Source organism: Sceloporus occidentalis, unplaced genomic scaffold (assembly GCF_023333645.1).
Source record: "Sceloporus occidentalis isolate IW3139 unplaced genomic scaffold, rSceOcc1.0.p SCAF_69, whole genome shotgun sequence".
Lineage (NCBI taxonomy): Eukaryota > Metazoa > Chordata > Lepidosauria > Squamata > Phrynosomatidae > Sceloporus > Sceloporus occidentalis.
The window spans coordinates 5,334,270-5,361,084 of record NW_028317049.1 but is presented as its reverse complement, the minus strand read 5'-3'; the positions used below and the strand labels follow the sequence as shown (position 1 = coordinate 5,361,084).

General features: G+C 44.3%; 2 protein-coding genes across 5 annotated transcripts in view; one reads left to right on the top strand and one right to left on the bottom strand.

Annotated features, from left to right (window-relative positions):
- Positions 1-1,057: 1,057 nt before the first annotated feature.
- On the bottom strand, positions 1,058-26,602 carry RAD51C (RAD51 paralog C). 3 transcript variants are annotated; one of them, XM_089494194.1, is made up of 10 exons: positions 26,363-26,596; positions 23,408-23,666; positions 22,629-22,795; positions 21,948-22,081; positions 19,317-19,448; positions 16,683-16,749; positions 10,480-10,540; positions 7,839-7,951; positions 6,381-6,441; positions 1,058-1,383 (listed from the first exon to the last, which is right to left on the bottom strand). In XM_089494194.1, the coding sequence occupies exons 1-10, from the start codon at positions 26,481-26,483 to the stop codon at positions 1,296-1,298; spliced, it is 1,203 nt and encodes a 400-aa protein (XP_089350320.1). In that variant the 5' UTR covers positions 26,484-26,596; the 3' UTR covers positions 1,058-1,295. The 3 variants fall into 3 exon arrangements, with proteins under 3 accessions (XP_089350320.1, XP_089350322.1, XP_089350323.1); XM_089494196.1 differs by lacking the exon at positions 7,839-7,951 and having other exon boundaries at positions 26,363-26,593; XM_089494197.1 differs by lacking the exons at positions 1,058-1,383; positions 6,381-6,441; positions 7,839-7,951; ... (3 more) ...; positions 21,948-22,081; positions 22,629-22,795 and having other exon boundaries at positions 23,404-23,666; positions 26,363-26,602.
- Positions 26,369-26,815, top strand: part of TEX14 (testis expressed 14, intercellular bridge forming factor) — a 46,717-nt gene continuing 46,270 nt past the window's right edge. Inside the window, exon 1 of one of the 2 annotated variants that reach the window (XM_089494191.1) lies at positions 26,369-26,396. The gene's annotated coding sequence lies outside the window, so the exon portion shown is untranslated. The remainder of the gene's footprint in view (positions 26,397-26,815) is intronic. The other variant, XM_089494193.1, reaches the window with a different exon arrangement.

Genomic DNA, 26,815 nt, shown 5'->3' with positions numbered 1-26,815 from the left:
ATGTAAATTAATGTTCAGCGTTATATTTGACCCTCAGGGCTAAGCAATGTTTTAAAAGAATAAAAAGAATGGCAGACCATTGGCTCACCTTTCGTTGTCTTCTTCCTTGCCATGGCCCTTCTGTGTCTTTTCCACAAGAGATGCAGGCTTTATCCATGCGCACTGTGTGACGTTGCATAACGCAGTTCAGATGTAACTCGATAAGAGCAAGAACGCATCTGTCTTTTCCCTTCCCAAACAATACACTGCCTGCTGCAATATCATGCCAGCATTCTCCGAAGACGCCAGCCACGGATGCTGGCATCGGGAATAAACTCTTCTAGAACATGGCCTCATAGCCGAAAAAGCCCACAAAAACGATGGATGCCGGCTATGAAAGCATTCAACTTCACATCAACTTTACAATCTGAATGTATTCCCCTGGAGAAATTCCAAAGACCCTTTTGAATACACCGCAAGCAAGTTTCTCTCTCCCCCCCCCCCCTCTATATTTGTAATTCTAGATTAAGTGATTCATGTTCCAGGCTAGTCTAGCAGTTAAAAGGTTTCCTGCTTTTCTGGGACTTTACATTCCCTGATGTTTTACTATACAAATCCTGTGTCTAGTAGTCAGAATGTGAAGTCAACAATCCAGGTTCAAACCCCCATGAAGATCACTGGAGTGACCATGGCTTATCTCTACCTCTCAAGATAAAAAGGGGAAGAGAATAATTGAACTCCTTAGTAAAGAGGCAGGTTATGCAACAAAATAAGAAATGCCTATTTCAGGATATTCTGAATTGACAACGGTTCCTATTAATGTATTAATATTCCTTTTATTTGGCAGCCATGGATGGGAATTCTGCCATTCTATCAGCCATGCATAGGAACCTCATTTTGGTGTGCACACTTGAACAAGATGCTCATCTATATTCCTATGTATCTCCATCTTAGGCAACTTATTTTTGGGACTACAATTCCCAGGACGCCCCATTCAGCACAGCCACCCAAAAAAGCACATTTCTTCCTGTTCTCTTTTAGACTTCCCTTTCCCATTATCCAAAGAAAACCTGAGGACTTCTTGCAGCGATAGGGATTGTCAGTCATTTATTTGAAAAGAAAATAAGAGGGAGAGAACAACAACGCGGAAACGAGGGAGATAAAGATTTCCACGGCACAGATTAATATTAAATGTCCTTCTTCTCCTAGTTAAATAAGTCTCTGGAGTACCTTGACATCCGTCCGTAGTGCAGACGCTTTCAAAATGGGAGCACGGTTGAAATGTATTATTTAAAACCACTCTCCTCCTACTTGTTCTACCCGGGGCCTTTTGCGAGGCTTGGCTTCGTTTTCCGCCAGGGCTGGATTCGGATGTGGATGCTGGACATCTCTGAATCCGTGAGACTGGGAAGAAAAAAGATATGACAAGCTCACTTCGGTTAACAAAACCTTTGACCAAGTATGCATTGCTGCCATATGGACTGCAATGTAAGTCAAACAGCAGTAGTAGTGAATAAAGAACTTGCTGTATCCCATTGCTGCTATATTGACTGTAATATGACAAGGATGCTACATACTCTAAATGCGCAGTCCCAGTTAACAATGCAGCTGCTACATTTGGACTTTTACTTCTATTGCAACACAAACTCATCCCTCCATATTTTACGGATTTAATTAATATGTTCTCTCTAGGAAAATCTAGGTCCTCCACTGCAACTCTAGGGTCAACTTCAACTAAAAGTTGCACTGAAAGACCTAGAGATTCCTAGAGAGGATACTCTACTAGGCCTTTGTAGCTCCTCCAGCGCAGTTCTGTGGTCAGTGACTGTCGGATGTTGACCACAGAGTTGCACTGGAGGACCTAGAGGGTTTTCTTGGCAAGTTTCTTCAGAGGGGAGTTTGCCATTGCCATCCTCTGAGGCTGAGAGAGTGTGACTTAACCAAGGCCATCCAGTGGGTTCACACAGCCGAGAGTCATAGTCCAACACTCAAACCACTACACCATTCTGGGTCGCCATAAATTAAAATACGCAACATGGAAGAAGAAATGGAAGAGAGGATGAAAAACAGCGAACAGGCGCTGCTTTTTGAATGTATAAAGTTGTCATAAGGAACTGCTGGGATGGAAACAGTTCAGGCAAAGGAAGAACCTGCCTGATTTAGCTTCTCAGGTAGTCAATAGAGGAGTCCTCCTTTCCATCAATCCTCCAGCTTTAGCCTGAAGCGAAAGCCTTTAGCTACAGCTTGGTGACAGCCAAAGGAGAGGCTGATGAAGTGGCTTTGCTTGCCTTCTCTCCATAGGCTCAGGAGAATATAAATAATTCTGTTGTCCAGCCTGCTCTGAAAAAAGCTGAACAGCAGGTGGCTAAGAATTGCTCACGGAAGCCGCAAAGAAGAAGAAGAAGATGACATTTCAAGCAGGCAGAGTGTGAAAAATCAGGTAGAATTACTATCAAGAGTGTGACTTTTATAAAATGCCAGCGGGTCCTACACGGACGACCAACTCGCGCTGCGACAAAAAGAGCACACATGGTTTTGTTTTGATCGCCAGAGCTGCTACTACAGTGCGTTGCAAACCGCTCTGTAAAATATGGGTACGCCGCTTCTGTTTTTCAAAGGACAAAACAACCGAAAGCGGCCAGGAAGGTGAAAAGGAGTCCATTTGCCTCAACTATTTTTGAGTTGTGAAACCTTTACGTCCATGGACAGGGCAAATGTAAAAAAGTAAGCCTCGACTGCTGCCGCAATGTCCCTTCAGAGTATATCTAAAGATCGCCCTAGACGTGTTGCCGAAGCCAAGCATGTACGGCAAAACATTCCCACTGTTATATAAGCATGAAGTGTGAAAAACAAACCCCTCGCAAGACAAGAATACCAATGCCGCTTGGCTTCTCATTGCTGGACAGAGACACGCGTAGCTTCACACACCGACAGCAGCACAATCCACAGCTCCCACAACAAAGAGAGGGAAAGAGGCAGAGATGGGTCTGCATAACATGAACATCTCTAACAAAATATGTGTCCAGCATGCTCAGCCTCATACAGCTAAGAAACATCCAGCACCCCTCAGCATTCACTTGCCTGAAAAACTGTATGACCAGGGAAACCATTTGGACAATTTTGCTCCCTTTCTACATGCAGAACCCCTTTTAGAAGACCCCCAGACAGATGGCTCCTTGCGCCGCCAGTCAAAGGCCATTGCGCAGCTCTTAATGGGTTTTCTGTGCTAAGAGAAAAGGTGGCGGTTGGGAAGAAGCCACAGAAGGGATAGAAATAGAGTAACACCTAGCGGGACGTGTTCCACAAAACATCTTGCTATAATAAATGTGTTAGTTCTTAAGGTGCCACAGGACTATAGTTGTTGTTTTTGATTCCGCAGAAGAACACAGCTAAAGTGGGAAAAGATGTCATCTCGCCCAGGGCTACTCCTTGGACCGACGCTGGTTCCTGAGCCATTGGTTGCCGGTCTCTGGAGAGTTTCCAGGAAAGGCAGAAACAATTGCAGTTAAAGGGTACAAATACAGGGCTGCCCCCACATCTGATGAGAAGCACTGATCTACCCTACTCATAGCCATTGTGAAAATTCAATGGGAAACTGCTTTCTCTGAAGATGCCAGATGCTGGCGAAACGACAGGAATATACCTCTAGACTAGAGCATGGCCATAGAGCGCAAAAATCCCCACAAAAAAACCTATGCATGCCAGCCATGAAAGCCTTCAACTTCACACTAGAAACTGCTTTGTGTATCAGCACCCTTACTTTCTATAGAGTAAAGCAGTGGTGTGTGTGTCTATGCAGAATCAGTCAAATACAATGCATAAAGGCATGTTAGCTCAGGGATAGGAATCAGAAGGTGTCCAGATATTGCTGGACTACAACTTCCAACAGGTCTAGCAAGTATAGGCAGTGTTGAAGAATGCTGGGAGTAACAATCTAATGCTATCTGAAGGGCTGCATGATTCGCAGCCTGTCTCAGATCATGGGCAACCTGCCTATCAAAACAGAGATAGATAGATAGATAGATAGATAGATAGATAGATAGATAGTGGGTGCATAGCATATTTTGAGCCCAAAATGGAAGGATATTTCCATCGGCTTCGACATCTTATCCTGAAATGTCCAGAACAGAGGTTAGCACTCAATAGTTTTTCTTAAAGAAGTGTTTGGCCTTCAATAATAATGCTTCATTGTTCAAGAGCCTGGCAAGGCCAGGCCAGGCCAAGTATTATGATCTCCATATTACAAGTTAAGAATCTGTGTAATTAAAGTTGTGACATGGTAGATTAAGGCGACATGTTTTCTTGGGGCAACATTTCCGCTGAGGTTAGGAAGGTGGAATGAGGTACTTCAGCTTAACGTTCCTACTCAACGAAATGGAAAAGTGTGCTGCGATCCTTTTCGTCTCTCTCTAGAGGTGGTCCGAAGAAGAGGCTGAACTCTGTCGTTTCCACCAGCAAATGCAAGCCCTCCGAAAACTACATGTCACTCGCATTCTGACTCGCTTTGTGTGATCACAAAAACACCGTCCTAAACTAGAGATCTATTCACATGGCTTGTCAAGAAACAAGAGAGGCAGCTTTCAATAAAAGACCTAAAAGTCTGCAATGCTCCCAAGTCTATTCAGATCTGTTTGGCTGACAAAGTGGATGATAAGTTGTGTGCCGAATCATACACCGTTTCGGACAGCTCCAGCTGTGACTCACCTGTATGTCCCTCCAACTGGGTTTTTAAAAACCTACATTTGGAGATCTAGTTCTGCTGAAGAGCATCCTCAAGCAATGATGCCACAGAAAGAAGCTAATGGCCCTGTCTTATCCATTACATTTATATTAAATGAGCTCAAGACATTTTACATTGCCCTTCTCTTTCTCATTGTATGCTAGAAAGCCTATGAGGTAGGTCAGGGTGAGAAGGAGGGAGACTGGTTTGCAATTCAGTGTGGAACTGAAGCAAGATCTCCCAAGTCGGGTCTCAGTTCACTACTACCATCCTATGGATCTTTAAACTGCCATCTCAAATTGTTGAGGTTGAGCATCCCCATACAAAACTGGGAACAACGCAGCTGCACAGCAATTCTTATTCCAAGCATCAAATGTTGCTTGCATTTAAGGAAAAGGCCTCAGCTCTCAAAAGGCAGCTTTAGAAACCCATACGAAATGCTATGGTAACATGTAACCAGAAGCACACATGGCAAGCAGTCACAATGTGTGGTAGGTTTGGCTCCTGGCATTTGAAGAGCAGTGCAAAATTGATTTTTGCTTGGCTCCGTCTTCCGGGGACACTGTCCATGAAGTGTTGTTATCTCCAGATTTTTATTCTAGCATGTTTCAGGCTCTAGAAAAGGCTCTCAGCCTTTGAGAAAGGCAAAGGCAAACCCCCTCTAGAGAATGTATTTCAAATGCACCCGGAAAAGTAGACTTAAGTCTACTAAAGCTCACACTGCCAATTTCTTTCTTTCAGTGAGTCTCAAAGGTGCTATAAGATCTCTCTACATACTGATTCTACAGACTAACACGGCTATATCTTTGAATGCCACCTCTTCTGAATAAACTTTGCCAAGAAAACCCCTTGATGGATTTGCCTTAGGGTTGCCATAAGTCATAAATGACTTGAAGGCAGGCGACAACTACAAATCCAGGTTTGCTGTACTAAGGAAAAGAGTACAAATTTGGACAGATAGAATGGCACGACACAGGCTGAGTTGGAACACCCCAATTCAACCCAGCCATCATGCCAAACCCCAGTTAATGGACCACGGGCCAAACATGGTTTGCTATTAGCTTGCAAGGCAGTAAAAAAACAAAAGCCAGGGTTTCATAATGTGGTTTTCTGCTGCCTGTGGTTTGGTGCGATGCCTGAATAGAGAAGCAGCTGAAGCTCTGGCCCCTGGAGGCAGCTGAACTGTACAAACTGGAGAGTGGAGCAGATGGAAAATGAAAACAGACAAGCAGCTGTAAATCATAGTTTGCTGAGAGAGAAAACCAAAAGGCGAGGGAGCAGGGGTTGGCTGGGGAAAGAAAGACACAAAACTCTGACAGTCCCCAGTGTGAGGGATGCAAGGTAAGGTAAGCCTGGAAGTGCTGCGTGATGCTCTGCTCCTCATTTGCCTTTTTATGTAGGAAGTAAGAAAAGCCAGTGAAGCTGGGTCCAGTTACAAAAGTCCCCTGGTTCTGTCCGATCCATCATCCCAGAGAAGGAGGGGATACAGGACAGATACGGCCTATAAGCTGCGGGGTCTCTCTCCTCTTCTGTTCTAAACGGCACAAATATGGTGTGGTGCGACACTTGTATAGGACCAACACGAATGTTTCTATCATCGGCTGATTTCAAACATTCCTCGCGCTTCCAAAATGGAGTGACGGCATTTGAAGTATAGGAACCCAACCCCAATCATGCTTACGGTAACAGAAAACGGCACAGTCGATTCCTTCTGACTCGGTGACTTGTACAGCATGGCCACCCTGGAATGAATAAAAACGGGTGCATTTCAGTGACATTTCATATTTCACGTTTGGACATGTTTTACAGAGTTTGTATGGCACCGTCACAGACCAGAGGGGAATTTTCCACCTAGGAAAGTCCATGGCAATGAACAGGAAGAGAAGCACAACAGTGAGATTGTGACCAGATCATTATCATGATAGAATATTAGAGTTGGAAGGGGTCGCAAGGAGCGCCTAGTCCAGGATGTGTTCTTTCGTATCATGTATTTTAGTCAAACGGAACACAAATTTGCAGACATAGTCCCTATGGCAGTGAACCTCCCCAGCAAACTATCATTAAAACTTGATAAATTAATCCTATAGATACATTATAAATTAGAGACCCCTTTGCAGCGTGTGATCGGTGGTGCAGCTTGGAAAAGGTAATAATAATAATAATAGGATTTATTTATATCCCACTTTTTTCCAAAGGAATCAAGGCGGGTTACAATAAGTACAAAACGAAATGCATAAACATTCACAAGGCAATACAATCAGACTCCACTTTGGGTGATGCCGAAGGGAGTGTTTTTGTTTCTGCAGTACTGATGCGTTTTAATTTTCATGTTTCTATTTCAACTGGGCTCGTTTTTACGAGGATTTCATTACTGTTTGCTGCCCTGAGTTACACTCTTGAGGGGGGAAAGGTGCTGTGTTACTCCAATAAATAAATACAAGATCGTAGGAACCAGTTTGTTGCTCTGCATTTGTGAGCTGCTAATTGGAATTTGTACGCTGTTTGACGACTCTCGTTTTTATTAGCTGGGTTCAGCCAAGAGCTGGGACATGAACGTTTTAATATTTTAAAGGGCGCAGCTGCGTTCGCCGGTTCCTACCCAGCGCTTCCAGGTCAGGGGCTGCCCGCCGAAGCCCACAGCCGAGGGACGAGCCTTTGCCCTTGCTGTTGCCTAGGAAAATATCCTTGCCTTCCTCTGAGATAACCTGCCAAGATGCCTGTTAATTATTTTTAGGGCTTTGGCTCCCTCGCCTTCCCCTCGGTGCCGTTCTATTAGAAAGCAAGTAATTACCGCCCGAGGAAGATTGCCACTTTGCGTTCGCTGCGCGGGGAATTCCTTAGAAAATTCAAATGGGTGGGTTGCGCTTTCCAGAGGAGCCTTAATCTTAAGACACCCTAAGCCACGTTTTAAAGAGGTCTCCGACGCAACGGGGGCCTGTTCTCAGAGCAATATATAATAACGTAGTGACACATTTCCAGTGCTTTGGAGTCGGGGAGGCCGGCACTGGGCTTAAGCAACAACAAAACCGTTATGGTTTTGTATCGACAACAACACTCAACGAAGCATGAGCTGTGAGAACGTACTACTTACAGCAACAAATCTTACAGCGAGTTTATGGCCTTTAATGGGGTCTCTCACCTGCATCTGGTCTCCTGGTGTTAAGAAAAAAGTCAATATTGCCTCTCTCCTTCAGTTGTTCCTTCTCCTCCTCCAACTTCTCCTCCCTTTCTTGCTTTGCTTTTACAACCACACTGCAGAATGAAAGCAATTTGACACCACTTAAACTGCCACGACTCTGTCCTACAAAACCCTGGGATCTGTAGTCTGGTGAGGTATTGAACCTGGTCTGACAGAGAGCTGTAGTGCTTCGTTGTTGTTGTGTGCCTTCCAGCTGTTTCCGACATATGGCTTTTCTCACTACAAATGCCAGGATTCTGTAGGAAAGAGTCCTAGCAGTTGAAGCGGTATCAGACGGCTTCAATTCTGCCGTGTGGCTACATCCCTGAACTCTAACATGGGCTGCTAAACAATTTTACTCCTTAAAAGCCAAGCCTTCTGCCTGATATTACTGGCCTTGCCAGAACGGACAGCTAGGCTCCTGAAAGCCTTGCTCCTGAGTAGCTATACGTTTTCTTCCATACTTAACCCCACATAATTCTTGCATGGGTCTAGCTTGCATTTACTATATATGGGCCTGTTACAGACTGCCAAAATAAAGCTGCTTGGGGTCTCTTTGGAGGTATGCTATTTGAATGATGCATGGGTCCTAAGAGTCCGGAGGTTGCGCCAAAGCCACACTCCATTCCTAAGCACTGGAGGGCAGCTTTGGTGCAGCTTCTGGATTCTTCAGATGCATGCATCATTTAAACAGCATACCTCCAAAGAGACCCCAAGCAGCTTTATTTTGGCAGTCTGTAACAGGCCATGGTCTATAATTTTTTTTTTTTTTTACATGGCACAACTATTTTGCAACACAAACACAACACACACACAAGCTCCCAAGAGAAACGGACAAATTGCTCATCCTCAGCCTACTGGAAAACAGCATGACAGTGACAAAATTCATGCCATGCCGGTTGCGGAGATCAGAACCAAGGCACTGACGCTGCATTAAACTGAATAAAATAAATCCAGAACATCAGGTACCTTTCCGACGCTCAAGTCTAATTTAATTCTGAGAGCATTTCCCAGAAACAAAAAGGAGAGGGAGGGCTAAATTTGCATTGTCAATGTTCTTGTCCAAGCTCCCCTGCTGCCATTTTCTCTGGGGTTTTTCCCTCAGTGGCCTGTGAGTGGCTTGAAGGATGACAACAAGGAGGACAGGACTGAGGAAAGGATGCAGAGGCATCTTTCTCTGAAGATGCCAAAGCCACAGATGCTGGCGAAACGTCAGGAATAAACTCTTCTAGGACATGGCCACAGAGCCCGAAAACCCCACCAAAAACTATGGATGCAGAGGAGCTTTCTCATGGTGGGGTTGTGCATGTAGGCAAGGAAGACCCGCAAAGTGGGACGTGGAGAGAGAAAAACGAATGGAGGGATAAGAGGAAAAATAATGGAGCTATTCTTCTCTTTCCTCCTTGTCTCAGCCATTTTAGGGCCTTTCTCACTCTCTTTTCTCAGCAGTGTGGGCAATGGCAGCTTAAACTGAAAGGAGCGTAACGCTATCTTCTTCCTATTTGCCATACCTCCATTTCCCTGCCGCAGCTTGGCTTTTGTTTACCCACCCATGCATTCTTACAGTTATATTTCTATTTCTGAGCCCTGCACATATAGCATTAGTAGTGGGGAGGAAGGGCTGGCTCTTTCCGTTAAGGGATGCTGAATGTTCTTCAAGTCTTAGAGGAATCTCTTTTGGGATTCCTGCTGGGAGCCTGGGTCGATACTTCTGTTCGTGGCTTTACATCTGTTGTTTGGTGGTTGGCGCGCTTCCCTGTGAGCTCTGCTTCCTTGCTCCTTTCCCTATAATATTGCTAGTGAGCGACAAAGAAATGATTTGTGTTTTTCCTACACGCAGACCGGCATTTGTAATCTTACTCGTCTTACTCATTCCCTTTCCGCACGTGGGTGGGTGGGTGAGAAGGACGGTTTTCCAAATTTCATCCGCCTCTTTCCTTTGCTCACAACATCAAAACAGGGGGAAGCTAAAACACGGGTAGGGTTTTTCACTTTAATTCGGTAATGTGTTTTATCCCCTCCGGCGTAGTAATGTAATATAAATTTAAATACCAATTTGGGATTGAAATGAAAGGACAGCAAAGACAGACAGCCTAGCCTCCCATGGGAGGAAATGTCTTAGCCTGGGAGCAACCAGAGAAGGCTTTTCCATGTCTTCACCAGACAGGTCTGTAACAGTGGAGAGACCAAGAAAAAGCACTACCCTGATGATCACAGGTAGGTTATATAAACTGTATTTGGCAATGCTGCTAACTTGTCATAATTGTGGTGGATTTTAAACTTATAGTGGCACTGAGTTTATTACGATCTGCTACACATATCCATATTTCCTACAAGGTGGTACACATGTAAATCCTCACCTCTTTAGCCTTACAATAGCCCTGTGAGGTAGGTCAGGCTGGGAGCTCTTGGACCAGAGTCACCCAATGTCCGAATGTTGTTTTGTACCAAAGTATCCACAGCCCTAATTCAACTCTAATGCTGCCTCACACACTGCCCAAGTTCTGTGGAGTCACATACATAGTTATGGCCTTGGCCACAGGGCCCAGATAAATCCCAAACAGCATGTCTGTTGGCTTGTTTCACATATTTTGTGTCTCACCTCTGGTTGTTAATCCAATGGAGAATTAAACGTACGGTCGCTGCATGGCCCCAGCTTTCTCCTGAGGTAGAAATAATAACAGTTTGTTACCTTAATTCCTCAGCATTGATCAACGCAATAGCTTAAACATCAAGAAAAGATGGCTGAAAACCTTAAGTCGCACTACTGATCTGTGGAACATACTGACACTGGGAGTTAGAGATGATGAAAGATTTTGTTTACATTTAAAAATTAACCAAGTTTGTGGAGTCAAAGGCTTTCAATGTGGAGCCGAAACCAAGTTTGCACTTCCCAGTCTGATAAGGTGAACTGGAACACAGTTGTCCCTCACATTCTGGAGTGCTCTGAATTTTGCCATACAGCTCTTACATCATTTAAGAAAAATAGTGTAAGAGAAAGATGCATAGATAGTATGCATGCTACAGAAAGCTGAGTATCAAAATGCAAATTTTCATGATTAAAAATACTACAAAGTGATGCCGAAATAGGACAGAACCAGACCTCTTTCTGGGCACAGACAAAACTAACATGGATTGGAGACAGCGCACTCCTCAGGGCTCCAGAACATGCCAACTTCGGTTCTAACCCAAACTTGCATTTGGAGAACCACTTCTTATTTTTACTACATAACTTATAGGAAAACAAGATACAAAATGAACAAACAGCAGTTGCAGGCGGGTCTTTCTCTAGACATATATAATTTGGAAATACAGGGATTGTTCTGTCGGACTGTTCAAACCTTTACAAGAGACGGGCTTAACCTCCAGTGATCCCTCCTTCCAAAGGAAACCAAACTCTGATCTCCTCGCTGTCTTGGAAAGTGGGACAAGCATCACAGACATGTTTAATCTCCCTTCTGTTTTTTAAGAAATACATTATTTTGGGCAAGTTGAATTTTTAGAATTATTTAAAACCATGAGAAAATCAGGGTCCGCATCATCTTGAATGAAGACAGAAGACATGTACATCACATGAAGACCCGCAAGGGGAAGGTGGCACCAAACAGATTGCAAACATCTGTTGTTATTGGTGATTTAATTTGTTTTAACAGGTTTCACTTTTGTCTGTTAATCGCTTTTTCATTTTTGTCTCTTAATTTTTAATTATGTTTGTTCAGTTACAAGCCACCTTGACTCCCAAATTGGGAAAAAGGGCAGAGCCAGAGGACCTCTCCTCTCTTTAAAACATGAGAAGCTAGTAGGGCTTCCGAAGGAACGTAATCTCATTATTTGAGCTCACGTCTGGCTCTGTCATTTGATTTCTAGACAGATTTATTGAGCCTGTCTCCCAGTCAATTCTGGCCATTGCTCTGCAGTCAGAAGATGGACTGGGTTTTTAAAATCGGTCATTTGAAGGAAATGCTGTCAGACGCTCCCACTTTTGTTTCCAGACAGCTCCAGAATCGCAAAATTGGCGTATCTGTTATTCCTCTGGCGGACGCACCATCCGCTTGCCTCTTCATTAGCGCATACAAAGCAAAGGGAGAACTCTCACTGCAAGAGAAGAAACCTCCAAAGTAAATGTCTAGACCCCCGGGGCACTTTGCCAGCTCTCATAACCGTGACAGTATGCGATTTAACGTTTGGAAGTCGAGATTAGAGTATGAATTATACAAATGAAAGCCATTTCCATTTCAAACCACGTTTCCCTGCATGCGGGGCCGCCTTCCTGGCAAAAAAGCACTGCTTCTAAATTAAACTGGCGGGAGATTAATATTTGACCTCATTGCTAAGTATACCAAGTAAAAGATATCTCTAGGATCAGCCAGCTTGGAGGTCAGCGTTGTGGGAGTCGGACGCCTCAACAACAAAACCCCAGATTTAATTCTTGCAATCTCCCCCTGGACAATAATTAAAAGGGCTTTCAAACAAAACCAAACAAGCCAGTTTTTAAAGAAAGGTGGGACAATCCGAAGAAGCCACGATTAGAGGCCCAGAGATGAAGAAACAACTAGGAGAGAGGAGGTAGCCTGGATGAAAAGTCCTGGCTTCTTGGGCATGCGCATGGAAGTGGGTGGCTGGGGCAATATTTACTACAACAAAATGACTTATTCCGAAGCAATTTTGAAGGAGAAAAATGCCCATAAAAAGTAAAATAAGGTTCCTCTTTGTGTACAGCATCACTGCCCCTTCGCTTATCCAAAGAGCCGAACCTAAAATATCAGAACTACTGTACATACTCATGTATAAGTCTAGAAATTTTAGTCAAAAAATTGACCCAAAACACCTGGGTCGACTTATCCACAGGTCAATGAGTACTGTACTTTAAATCACATATTAAAAGGGGCTATCCTCTTTCTCTGAACAGAGTGCTAAAAGGCAAGAGCTTAGTCCATCCCGGGAGCACCAAAAAGAAGCATGGACCCCCTCTTCTCTCTCATCCATCCAGTCTTTAGGATGGGCAGAAAGTTATGCCTGCCAAAATTTGTTTGGCATCGTTTTCCTTTGATTTTAGATCCTTTGTTAGATGCCCCTAAGTTTTACCCTCGACTTGTCCATTGGTCACATCAAAATCTATAATTTTGCCCCCAAAAGCTGCCCTCGACTTATACATAAGGTCGACGTTTAGTCGCGTATATACAGTATTGATAAACACAATGCCACAGAGGAGGATGAGTGGTACTGTTACTCCCATTTCACGGATGGAGAACAGAGGATTCAGAGAAATTAACTTTCCTAACTGGTGCTTTAAAGGCATATTGAGGTAAGCCAATCTTACCTAGTTGGGAACTCCATAATGGTCCCTACCTCACACTTACCTACGCTGTCGTGGAAGAGATCCAATCTCTCCTAGCTTCCTCTGCTTGGCATTTTCTCTGTGATTTTGGTCTCTGACTAGAGAGGTGTGCTTTAAATGGCTATTGCTCATAACAGTGTTCAGTACATGCGGGTACTGTCTTCTCCAAGTGTGCTTTCGCAGATGGTGAAATTGACACATTGCTGAGAGCTGACAGGTTTTTGCGTACCTATGTTGCCTCTTCTGAGAAAGGAGGAGGGTGGGCTGGTGTGGTATATTTAGGGGTAGTGGATGAAGGAATAAAAATCCTCTCAAGGTGGCAAATGCAAAAGCAGCGCACTGGAAAATGCCCACAAGTGAAGCGGGTGTCAGGGAAAGCTGTGAAAACCATGAACCAAAACCAACAAAAGAGCGCACACTGGAAAGAAAGGTGCTACTCCGCAGAGGAAAAGCCCCCAGTCTCCATCACCTTTAAGATGTATGTAGGTCTTTTGCAGCATAGTGGACCACAGGGAGAGGAAAATCCTAAACCAGACAAATCAGGGAAGAAGAACTGGAGGCAGACAGGAGTGAGGGAGGTGTAAGTATATATCTGTATCTATGTTTTCTATCTTTATCACAGCGGTCACATGCTTCCCTGCCTCAGCTTGATGGTAATGGGTGTTAAGGCAATCTTCTTCGCCTTCCCAATCAGAGAGTTCTCCACTGAGCCAGAGAGACAGAAATCCCGTTTTCCTGATTGGAGATGGAAGGCTATATTCCATGCTAAATAACTTTGTGGCTTACTTCATCATCTATAGTGCCAGTAGAATCAGGACTTTCTTTTCCCCTTGCTTCCCACCGAAGCCCCCTTTCCCAGTTTCTCAGTCCTCTACAGTGGTTTTTACACCCAGGACAGGTTTTTGATGTTTCTGGGAGGAAGCAAGAGGACACAGAGGAAGGACACCACCCGACCCTGAACCTAACTATGGTGCTGGAGGTGGAAGATGAAGAGGTAATAACAGTTCTGGAGAAGAGAAGGTTAAGAGGGGATATGATAGCCCTGTTTAAATATTTGAAGGGATGTCATGTTGAGGAGGGAACAAGCTTGTTTTCTGCTGCTCCAGAGACTAGGACCCGGAGCAATGGATGTAAGCTACGGGAAAAGAGATTCCACTTCAACATTAGGAGGAATTTCCTGACAGTAAGAGCTGCTTGAAAGTGGAAGATGCTCTCTTGGAGTCTGGTGGAGCCTCCCTCCTTGGAAGTCTTTAAACAGAGGCTGGATGGCCATCTGTCGGGGATGCTTTGATTGAGACTTCCTGCATGGCAGCATGGGGTTGGACTGGCTGGCCCTTGGGGTTTCTTCCAACTCTAGGATTCTACAATTCCGGATCAGAGTGCCTTGGCAAGAGGATAACTGTCTCCTGCATCCCAATCTCTGTGTTCTACTACCCAGATTCATTAGACAGAGATGTGTAAAGTGTGGCCAGTGGGCTGCATGTGCCCCTTCGACTGCGGTCCCTGAAGTCCTCCACAAATACACAAAATCCTTCCTCTTAAAAAACAAAACACAATTTTCATGCACTATTTGCCTGAAAGCCTTGTAGAAACCCCCTCAAATGTGTAAACGCATCCCAACCTAGAACCCCCCCACCACCACCACCTCTGAATACCTCCATTTACACTGCAGTCATTCTCTATGACAAGGGGTCGAGGTTTGGCTTTCAGGAAAGGGTCCAGGGGGAAAAATCCTGCCCCAGAACCCTATGCAATTGCCCACTTCTGCCCTTGATGGAGAGGGGAAAAGGGAAAGACACAGAGAGTGCCATGAACACAGCAGCCAAAATAATCCTTCACTTTCTCACTCAAGTCTGTTCCTCCTTCCCTCAGGCTGCTTGAAGAACATGAAGGGAAGAGATTGGCAGCTAAGGGACCAGATGGCACCCCTCGGGGAGTAGGGGCTGGCCAGTGGACTGCCAGTTGCCGACCCTTAAATCTATTAGCTTTAATTTGCTTTGTAGTCTGATTGTCTGCCAAAAACCATGTACACAGCGGAGGGGAAGGCGGCACCGAAGACAAAAGGTCAGCGTTTGAAAGCAAGGTCCTTATCTGCATGCACACTTCAGATCCAACGTCCTCCAAGGACATGCTTTTTATTTTGTTCAATTTATCTTACATCTCTGCCAAGCGGATGAACAGCCGAGCTGCGCACATTAAGAGCACACTGGCTTTTTTTTAATGGCTCCCCCAGCCCCAATAGTCAAGGGAATTGTTATGCCATTCACAGACACCAAAGGCCTGCTTGCTTCTAATTGCAAGAACCTTTTCCTTGATGCCAACTGTTCAGTTGTCAGTAAAAAGCTGCTTCCAGTCAGATCCTTTCCCCACCTGAAAAACGAATTATGATCTGTTCTAAACCAGTGTGGAGGGGTCCTTTGGAAGATCGCTAGGGAAATCTGGCAGCGGATGGAGATGATTGTGTCAACTGAAAACACATGCCGCAGTCAATAGAACAGATTTTCCTGGCAGTAACCATGTCACGGATTAGAAAACGAAGAACGTGGCAACTGTTCAAGATCCGTAAGGCTGTCTTTAAGGAACAGAACGGTGATGGTTAAGAGCAAGTCAGAGGCTCAGGTCGGTATGTCACTCAGGTACATGGTTTTGGCTGCTGGACTAGTCTAAAAACTGGTGATCGAGTTTAAACATATTTCGTTAAGAATACTGTTCTACGTTAAACCTTATGGCAGGGTTTCAACCTGCAGGTAACCAGGGAATGTTTCTCTAGAAATGTCAGGAATAAACCCTTCTAGAAATGGACATGTAGCCTGAAAAACCCACAAAAAACTATGGATGCCAACCACAAAAGCCTTCGACTTCATATCTAGCTTTTCTTTATAAAAGGTTGGTTGGTACTTTTATCTGCTCTGGAGCTAACTTCCATGAATCCCCAACTCCAAAATTCAATTTTCTCGGTCAAGAAAACAGTCTGGGATGACTCTTTACATAGAAATATCCTGATTCTCGACTTTCCCAAGTGTCTATCTGACTGTGGACGTAACTCGCGATGGCCAGGTTCAGTCCAATTTTCCAGCTCCTTACATTTTAAGAGTCAAATTCTAAAACGTTACTAAGAATCTGAAAGGCCAGAGGTAAGCACAAACATCTAAGGAGCACTGCTTACAGGCATTTTATCTCTCCCTAACATTGTTTTCTCTAAAAGACAGCATGCGCTTCCAGATGGAGACCAGACACAGTGCAAACTGAAGAACAAGCAGACCCAGAAAAGGTACGTTCCATGTATCTGGGAAATGAAATCCTCCTCCCTCTCCCATCTCTACCTTTATGTCTTGTGACTTCTACAATGTATGTATGTCTGAGGGCAGGGAGTAAGTATTGATTTGTATGAGAGAGCCCTTTATTTAAAAAGCAAACTACGGAGTACAGTGAAAGGTTTTAAAATAAATTACAGTCTGCACACTTACCTAAGGCAGGCACCAATGAAGCATGGCTTTGTCCAATTCTTGTCGTCATTTGATTGGTCAGCACCACCTGAAAGAAGCGAGGCAAGAAATCTGCATGAAATACAGGAGATACATATGGACAAAACTGCCTTCCTTGCCCATGGTCATGCTGGCTAGGGGAACCAAAGTCATATGCAAAAAAGTAACTTGTCTGACTGTATATCTTGCCCAAGCAAGTGGGTACAAGAGTGCAACATGCTCTTTTTCTTGAATACTCAGGAGACTGAAATGTGATAATCGACAACAAATCACAGAGAGAGCTATGATCTTCCTTCACCAGATGTCCTTAGGGTCCTGTTTAATGTTGTAAATATTCTTTATGGAGTCCTTCTACCTGCCATACACAAACAGCTTATGCAAAAATGATAAAGCTTGGTGCAATGACTGGTGCAAGTCACACATTAAGCTGCCGGAATACGTCAATATGCTGCTTTGGAGAGCAGTGGACTCTTCTTCTTCGGAGGCTTTTAAACAGAGGCTGGATGGCCATTTGCTGGGAGTGCTTTGAATATGTATTCCTATGCAGCAGAGTGGGGTTGAACCGGATGGCCCTTGTGGTCTCTTCCAGCTCTATGATTCTGAGATTCAGTGTCACAAGACATGAACAGTTTCATCGCATAGGAAAACATAAACAAAACAATTGGGGTTACAGCAACTCCCCTAAAAAGCAATGTCACAAGGTTTGCAAAATTATCTGTGGTATGGGTTATTTTTCTCCCTCCTCTATTATAAAACTCAAACCCAACTGAATAATCCATTGAAGCTGAATGGGAGGTGATTCTGGGCAGACAAAGGGAAGTATTTCTTCAAACACCATAGAATTCAACTGTGTTATTTGCTTCCGCAAGATGCCATCATGGCTGCTAGATTAAATGGTTTTAAAAAGGACTTGGACAAATTCCTTGAGGACGGATGTGACCAGTGGCTACCAGTGACTTTCAGGATCAGAACCACCATGCCTTTGAACATGATTTATCACTAAAGAGTGATAAAAAGGAAAAGAGATTCCACCTCAACATTAGGAGGAACTTCCTGACAGTAAGGGCTGTTCGACAGTGAAACAAACTCTCTCGGAGAGTGGTGGAGTCTCCTTCCTTGGAGGTCTTTAAGCAGAGGCTGGATGGCCATCTGTCAATGGGGATGCTTTGATTTGGATTTCCTGCATGGCAGAATGGGGTTGGACTGGATGGCCCTTGCGGTCTCTTCCAACTCTATGATTCTATAAGCAAGGGGGGAAATTGCCCTCACAGCCTGCTTATTGGCACAATGGGAACCTTGCTTGACTAATGTTTTGTATATGGTTTCTGCATTACACAAGACTTTTGGTGGGATTCTGTAGGCTCCTTCCCTAGTTGTGTTCTCCCACTATCACCATCCCAGTCAAAAACCCATGGAGATTTATTTTTAGCAGCATGGCAGTAGAAGAGAAATCCCAGCATGCCTGCAGAATTGCAGCTTCAAAAGGTGCCAAGTTACCTGGAAACAGGAGAGAGAGACAGTGACAGACAAGAACATTCCAGGACTTGCGTAAGCTTCATTCCTGTACAATCCTTGTTTGCATGGTAGGATTTTTCTTTAAAGGCCACCTATAAATAGTTGTGGCTCAAGGGTGCCCTCCGCTGGTGTGATGCCAGCCAAGGCTAGCAGCTTCTGCAATACCTCCCAGAACAAAAGATCTGCCAGCAAGTCTTCCACACAGGCCTCCTCCAGAAAAGTGGCTTTTCTCTTGATGACCCGTTGGCCTCCTTTGTGCAGGTCAAGAACACAAGCATCAGCTGAACGCAGGAAGCTCTTAAGGTTTAAAAATGTGTGGGTGTTCGCCAGAGGGGAGGAATATCCTCCCACAAATCCGTTTTTGTGCTTTGACATCGGCAGCGGTGTCTGCTTGTAGTAACTGACAAAGGACAGGCATTCATAAAATGCAGAGTGAAAAGAAAGGAGCAAGAAAGGTCCATGGAGATAAGAATTCTGACTTGTTTCTTATATCAAATTTAACGAGGTTTACACCATTTGGAAAAGGTGGGCAACTGCCCAGAAGATGAGTGCCATTTTTTCTAGCATGTGCCCACCAATTGCAATGATGTGTTTTGGGGCACCCAAAGTGATATCACTCTGGCCATCATTTTGACCAGTTTTGAGCCCTTTTCTCTTTTATCCTCTATTTTGGGGAGCTCTGAAGGTTTAGGGCAGCGGTTCTCAACCTGTGGGTCGTCACCCCTTTGGGGGTCGAATAATCCTTTCACAGGAGTCACCTAAGACCATTGGAAAACACATATTTCCGATGGTCTTAGGAATAATTTTATGACTGGAGGTCACCACAACATGAGGAACTGTATTAAAAGGTCACGGCATTAGGAAGGTTGAGAACCATTGGTTTAGGGGAAGCAAACCATTCTGGTATGAACACATATTGGCCAGTTGAGGGCAAAACCATTCAACTGCCCCATTTTTTAAAAATGGGTCTAAGAGCATCTGAGGAAAGCAATGGCAAATATCATCTGAAGTTACCCTCCAGACTTCAAGTTCTTGCGCTACTCCTCTGCTTCTGAATCTTTGCAAACCAAACCAAACCAAGCAAACCCCCCCAAAACTCACAGCCAATGTGTGATCATTTGCAATAGTGATCAGCTGCTGAGCCAGTCCGTTCAAAAGCCGCGTTCGCAGAGAGAGATCCTCGATGTCATGTCGGAAAGGAAAGGCAATTCCATCAATCACCACCAACCGTACCTAATGGCGGGATACACAATACAGATGGTTGCAAATCAGTTCACAAAAGCAAATGGGACAGCTGCAAAGGACAAGGATGCTTTAAATATATATGTTAGTTTAAAGTCACCCCACGCTTTACTATAGGTGTACATTTGTATCATAGAGGCAGTGTAGTAGTGTTTTGAATGTTGAAAATTCAGGGACACCAGGGCTGGTCCTTGTTCTAACATAGAAACCCACTGGGTGACCTTAGGGAAGTCACACTCTCTTAACTTTAAAGGAAAGCAATGGCAAATATCCTCCAGACTTTGAGATTCCTGACTTGGAAGTGGCTGAAATATAAGTTTCCGATGGCTGATATAGCTATCTCTCCACTGTCTTAAGAGCAGAAAAAAACCTTTCCTTCAAATGAAACCCACAATTTCCAGGACAGTGTGTCCAGTGGCAGACAGAAGAATGCCTCCCTCCCAACTTGTGTAGCGAACTCACAAAAGCAATGATGAAAACGTACACAGCAGCACCCCTTCTGTGCTAGGAAGCCTTCCTTCTCATCCCCCCTCGAGGTGTTTGCTTTGCCTAACCATTTCATCCATAATTCAGAAGGAAGTCAGTGAGGATGCCCAAGGCTCATTTCTATCACTGCGCTTAATTAGGATATATTAAAATCCCTCGGCTGCGGCGACCCACGCTGCAAAAATTATTCACTTGTCACAAGTAAATCTTGTGGTTGCCTACACCCTTTCCATTGCCTGGCAAATCTGGTCTTCCAAGCGAGCATAGTTTGCCATAGCTTCCTTTCTGTATCGGTCAAGGGGCATATAGTACCTGAAGGTGATCAAGCTATTGTGGCACATAAGAAACACTGGACATCTCTCTACCCCTCTCTCTGGTAGTAAAAATATAATAAACCTATAACTAAGAATTTGCTTTCCTTGCATGGCATTCAGGGATGGCCATGTACTGAAAAAGATTATGGGACACATATCCTGACACTGGGGTCAGAAACCGGGCCCCAGAACACATCCGAAGTCTCCTACACTGAACAATACATGGGAAATTATAAGCATTAGAGGGTATGCTACCCTTTGTGGAACCTTCTGGGCCATCCCTGGTCTTTTCTAATTAAAGAGCCCTGATAAGCTGTCAAAGGACCAGCAGGATTCCTGGAACAGTTTCAAAGCAACGGGTTTTAAAAGGCGGCTTTAGAAATCTCCCTCCCTCTCTCACACAAGTCCTTCTGTGAAGGAGAACTTCCTGCAGAAAAGAAGAAGAAGCAAAAAGAGAAAGTGTGAAAGGCATCCCTTGTTCATAACTGCTGGCACTTTTGGTACGTTCGAACGCCATTTCTCCCTGGATGCAGGAACGGCTTCACAGTTGCCCAAAAGTGGCACGTGCTGCAGGCTTGACACATTTCAGCCCCTGAGCTATTTTCCACTGATGCGCACCGTCAATAACGCAAGGGCAGACACGTCCTTTTATAGCCACTGCCCTGGCCAAGAAGAGAGGGCATTCCAAGCTTATCTCCTCTCTAGAGCGCAGATACAGGACTACAGGAAACAGGGCCAGACAGCATAGGCATTCCACTGTTGCTCACATGATTTAATGGAGAAGGTGGGGAAATGCAGCAGTTTCTGGGATGGGTAGTGTTCGAGCGAGGAGATCAAAAAAGTTGGACTAGTCTTTGCAGGGTGACCTTAGACTCAGAGTTGGAAGAGACCTCAAGAACTAGCCATGCAGGAAGTCTCAATCAAAGCATCCCCGACAGATGGCCATCCAGCCTCTGTTTAAAGACCTCTAAGGAAGGAGAGACTCCACTACACTCTGAGGGAGTTTGTTCCACTGTCGAACAGCTCTTACTGTCAGGAAGTTCCTCCTAATATTGAGGTGGAATCTCTTTTTCTGTAGCTTGCATCCATTGCTCTATGTCCTACTCTCTGGAGCAGCAGCAAACAAGCTCGATCCATCCTCAGTGTGACACCCCTTCAAATACTTAAGCTTGAACTAGCCAACAACAATTAGACTCTGCAAGCTATTGATATAAAGGGACGTGTCAAGCTGTCTAGAAACATACAGCCTAGGGAAAACCTTTCATGCTTTTTGTTTAAGTAAGATGTATTGATTCATGATGTAGCTCACACAACAGCTAGCCTGAGAAAATATGAGGCAGGGTCTTATTTGTTCTGCTGTAAGACTTCAGAGAAGATTGATAGCAGGAACACAATCCTTACCGAAGAGTGTACCTGAACAAAGAGGTAGAGGATGGGAGGTCTTGGAGATGTCTCTTTCATAAGATTGCCATGAGCTGAAGTCGACTCGAAGGCAGCTAACAAGTACGCAAGGACTTTTTTGCTGATGCACTGGGTAAAAATGCTACAAAAACCCATGTGCAATGGTTGGGCTCAGTATAGTCAAGCTCTCAATAGCACTCTGATCTACAAATGTCACATCTACCTCAGGACAGCAAGCAAATCTCCACTGTCTTCTCTCTCACACACAAGACATTTCTTGGCCTCCTACCTTTGGGTGCTCAGAGAGGAAGTCCGGCAGTAGATAGACCAGCGCAAGCAGTTCCACATAGTCATGGCAACGGAAGTAATAGATATGGGAAAGGATATTTTCAAGGGAGAAGCTCTCCAAGGCTGGTTGATGGTCTGAAAGAAAAAGAGGAGGCAAAATCCATGGGCACATATCATTCCATCCCTTCCCTAGTCAGTTCCAGGACTGCTGACAGTTACAGGAGACAATGGTGGGCTAGATGCACTACGCATCGTACAAATGGTCCTCTTAAGAACATTATCCAACTACACGTTGGTGTCCAAGCTTTATTTGTTCTTCTTTTGTCCTCTCCACCCCCTTTTCTTTGTGAGGCATGTCTTAAAAATAATATGGGAAGACAGCCACCCCCTTTGAAGTTTGAAGTGCAAACAGCTCTGTGGGCCCTTCTGGTCGAAGAATAAGTTTAAAACACTTAAAATAAATTAACAGATGGGCAAATAGTCTGACCTGATATAGGGCAACTTCTTATGTTCTAGACCAGTGGTCCCCAAACTGTGTCCTTTAAGAGATTTTGGACTTCAGCTCCCAGAAGCCTCAGCCATGCTGGTCAGTAGTATGGTATTCTGGGAGCCGAAGTCCAAAATCTCTTAATGGTTTGGGGGCTACTGTTCTAGACAGATGAACTTAGGTTCGACCACAAACCTTCATCTGGATGCCTTTCTGCAATAAGCCGGCAATGCTGAACACAGGCCGCTGCCATATCAGCTACTCGGTCTACCATAAAGCTCCCTTCGGTGTCTATGAAAACAGCTTCTCCAGCAACCCCTCCAAAGCACTCGGGAATCTGTACATCCACCGTCAACTGCATGCTGCAAAAGGAGACACAGAGAGAGTCACAAGGAGAGAGATATTCAAAAAACAGATCCTGGCTAATCTCAGGAGAAAAATAGATGTATGTATGTATATATGTCTGTATGTATGTCTTCTCTAAAAGGGTGCAGGAGTCATGAAACAACATTACACATTTCTGCAACATGGAATAAGTCATTGTCATGGTCATAAGATGGTCTATGGTCAACTTTGGTCCTCCAAGCGTTTTGGACCTCAGCTCCCAGAAGCCCCAGCCAACTTGGCCCACAATCAAGAATTCTGGGACCTGAAGTCCCAGAGTAAAGAAGAACCAACCGTAAAAGAACGGTTAATCAAATTATTATATGACTTTATGGAAATAGATAAACTGACCTGTTTATTAAGAGATGAAACATGAAATAAATATAATAACGGTCAGTTTTACATACCTGCCTGACAAAACAATGGGGAGAAAAAGGGACGATTGGTTTAGTAGAATAAGACATTATTAAATTGAATATATCCGTCAGACGGAATAGAAACAAATACAGGAACGGTTAAACATATATACTTTGAGGCTAGCAACTGGATTTTGGACAAATATTTCATGTCTCAGCTTTTACTTTCTTTACCACAGCTGTGTTTTGCCGATACCCGGCGCTCCGCAGACCTCCGTGATTTTTGTCAGCTGTATGCCCCCGCCTAGGATGCCATCCAGCGCCGAACAGAACGTTATGATGAAGCCTTGGACTTGTTCTTCTTCCAAAAGTTGGAGCGCTGTGTATTTCCGGACGGACGCGGGTTCGCCGGAAGGCTTTGCTCCGTCGTCGTGTGGCTCCCGTTTCACCACTTGCAAAATTTCTAACGCCTCCTCTTTGGAGATCCCTATTTCTGGGAAATGAAAATAGAGTAGTTTGTATTTAAAACAACAGCAACAAGGAAATGTCATTTATTGTGGCAGCAGAGCTCTCTGACACAGAAGGCTAAATGTCTTGCAAAACTACAGTTCCCAGAGTTCCCTAGCATTGAACCGGGGCAGCTCAAGAGGTCTCAAACTGGATTATTTCTGCAATGTGTTTTGGACCAGAATACCGTAAAAGAACCAGATTCTGTCCAATGTTCGAAACGAAGCAAGGTCAGCTTTGGTTAGTACTTGGATGGGAGACCGCCAACGAATACCAGGGTGCTGTAGAGGCTATATTTCAGAAGAAGGAACTGGCAAAGCCACCTCTGAGTAGTCTTCGAAAGCCCTAGAAAATTCATGAGGTTGCCATCAATTTGACAGGTGACCTCAAGGCACATAGACAGCAAGCCACTAACTAAAGATAAGATAGTAATGAAATGGAAATCAAGTTTAATGAAGTATAATATTACAGTGACACCTAGTGGTTAGGCAATAAATACCAGTGAAATCCTATACAATTAGGCCCCACTAAAACTCAAGACTCAGTCTGCATCCACACTGCAGAAGTAACCCAGTTTGGCACCCTTTTCACGGGACATACTAAAACAAATGACAGTGCTTACCTATACAGAAACCATACTTGCCCATAGGGAAACATTGGGGAATGCTTGCCCATAGGGAATCATTGGGGAATATTTGCCCATAGAGAAACATTGGGGAATAAATGTCCATAGGGAAACACTGGAGAATAAATGTCCATAGGGAAACATTGGAGAATAAATGTCCATAGGGAAACATTGGGGAATATTTGCCCATAGAGAAACATTGGGGAATATTTGCCCATAGGGAAACAGTGGGGAATAAATGCCCATAGGGAAACACTGGAGAATAAATGTCCATAGGGAAACATTGGGGAATGCTTGCCCATAGGGAATCATTGGGGAATATTTGCCCATAGAGAAACATTGGGGAATATTTGCCCATAGGGAAACAGTGGGGAATAAATGCCCATAGGGAAACACTGGAGAATAAATGTCCATAGGGAAACATTGGGGAATGCTTGCCCATAGGGAATCATTGGGGAATATTTGCCCATAGAGAAACATTGGGGAATATTTGCCCATAGGGAAACAGTGGGGAATAAATGCCCATAGGGAAACACTGGAGAATAAATGTCCATAGGGAAACATTGGGGAATGCTTGCCCATAGGGAATCATTGGGGAATATTTGCCCATAGGGAAACAGTGGGGAATAAATGCCCATAGGGAAACACTGGAGAATAAATGTCCATAGGGAAACATTGGGGAATGCTTGCCCATAGGGAATCATTGGGGAATATTTGCCCATAGAGAAACATTGGGGAATATTTGCCCATAGGGAAACAGTGGGGAATAAATGCCCATAGGGAAACACTGGAGAATAAATGTCCATAGGGAAACATTGGGGAATGCTTGCCCATAGGGAATCATTGGGGAATATTTGCCCATAGAGAAACATTGGGGAATATTTGCCCATAGGGAAACATTGGGGAATAAATGTCCATTGGGAAACATTGGGGAATGCTTGCCCATAGGGAATCATTGGGGAATATTTGCCCATAGAGAAACATTGGGGAATATTTGCCCATAGGGAAACATTGGGGAATAAATGTCCATTGGGAAACATTGGGGAATGCTTGCCCATAGGGAAGCCTTGGGGAATATTTGCCCATAGAGAAACATTGGGGAATATTTGCCCATAGGGAAACACTGGAGAATAAATGTCCATAGGGAAACATTGGGGAATGCTTGCCCATAGGGAATCATTGGGGAATATTTGCCCATAGAGAAACATTGGGGAATATTTGCCCATAGGGAAACATTGGGGAATAAATGTCCATTGGGAAACATTGGGGAATATTTGCCCATTGGGAATCATTGGGGAATACTTGGCCATAGGGAAACATTGAAGAATGCTTGCCCATAGAGAAACCATACTTGCCCATAGGGAAATATAGGGGAATATCTGCCCATAGGGAATAATTGGGGAACACATGCCCATAGGGAAAAATTGGGGAATACTTACTATGGGCAAGTACACCCCAATTATTCCCTATGGGAAAGTATGGTTTCTCTATGGGCAAGTCCTGTCAGTTGTTTTAGTATGTCCCCCTTTTCACTGCCATGGCTCCATGCTATGGAATTCTGGGAATTGTAGTTGGTTGTGGCACCTGCCACAACCAATTACAATTCCCAGAATTCTATAGCATGGAGCCATGGCAGTGAAAAGGCTGCCAAGAAGCCAGGCTCCCAGAGTCATATATTCAAGGCTCAAGCCATTACAGCACGTTCCCTCTCATTATTATTGTTGCCACCTAATCAGTGTGGTGCAGTGGTTTGAGCGTTTAGACTACGATTCTGGGGTCTAGGGTTCGAATCCTGGTTCAGATTCTGAGGCAAAGTCACACTCTCTCAGCCTCAGGGGATGGCCATGGCCAAAAAAGCCATCTGAAAGGATCTTGCCAATAAAACCACACAATAAATCATTAAAGACTCAAAGTCACACATGGCTATTATTATTAGTGCAATAAAAAGGTTTTGAAAGTGAAAATAGGCCTCGATGTGGAAAAGCTGAGGTAAAAAGTTTTGGCGGGAAAACCCGTTTCCCTATTGCCTCAGCCTTGGTGCCTAAAATGGCGGCTACCTTTGCTGAGCTGGCAAGGACCGACTTCTGAAAGGTCCCCGGCCGTTTGGAAGCCGGCGGCGGTTAATTTAGCCCGGATCCCGGGGGCCAAAGGCAGGCTGCCCACCTCCCTCAGCTCCATGATGGAGAAAAAGGAGGAGGAGGAGAAGGAGGAGGAGGAAAAAGAAGAGGGACGGCCTCCATTTTGTCTTCCTCCTCCCTCTTCTTTGTCTCCTCCTTTCCCTCATGAACCTGACAGTGCCATAAACAAGCTGCAGAAATAATAACAACAATTGTATTTTATTTGTATATAAATATATAGTTATATATTTATTTGTATATAAATATATAATTGTATACACATCATTAATCAGTCACATCTGTTATTAATTTGCATTATGGTTGTGTGTTAAAATCAACACATTTATGGTCCAGAACACACTGCAGAAATAATCCAGTTTAATTGTGCAAATC

Coding starts and splice junctions, on each gene's coding strand:
- RAD51C (XM_089494194.1), bottom strand. CDS start 26,483: ATGGAGCTGAGGGAGGTGGGCAGCCTGCCTTTGGCCCCCGGGATCCGG. Junction 22,082..22,628: donor AGAAAGGCATCCAGATGAAG/GTTTGTGGTCGA, acceptor TTTTTCTTTCAG/ACCATCAACCAGCCTTGGAG. Junction 16,750..19,316: donor CAAATGATCACACATTGGCT/GTGAGTTTTGGG, acceptor CGCTTCTTTCAG/GTGGTGCTGACCAATCAAAT.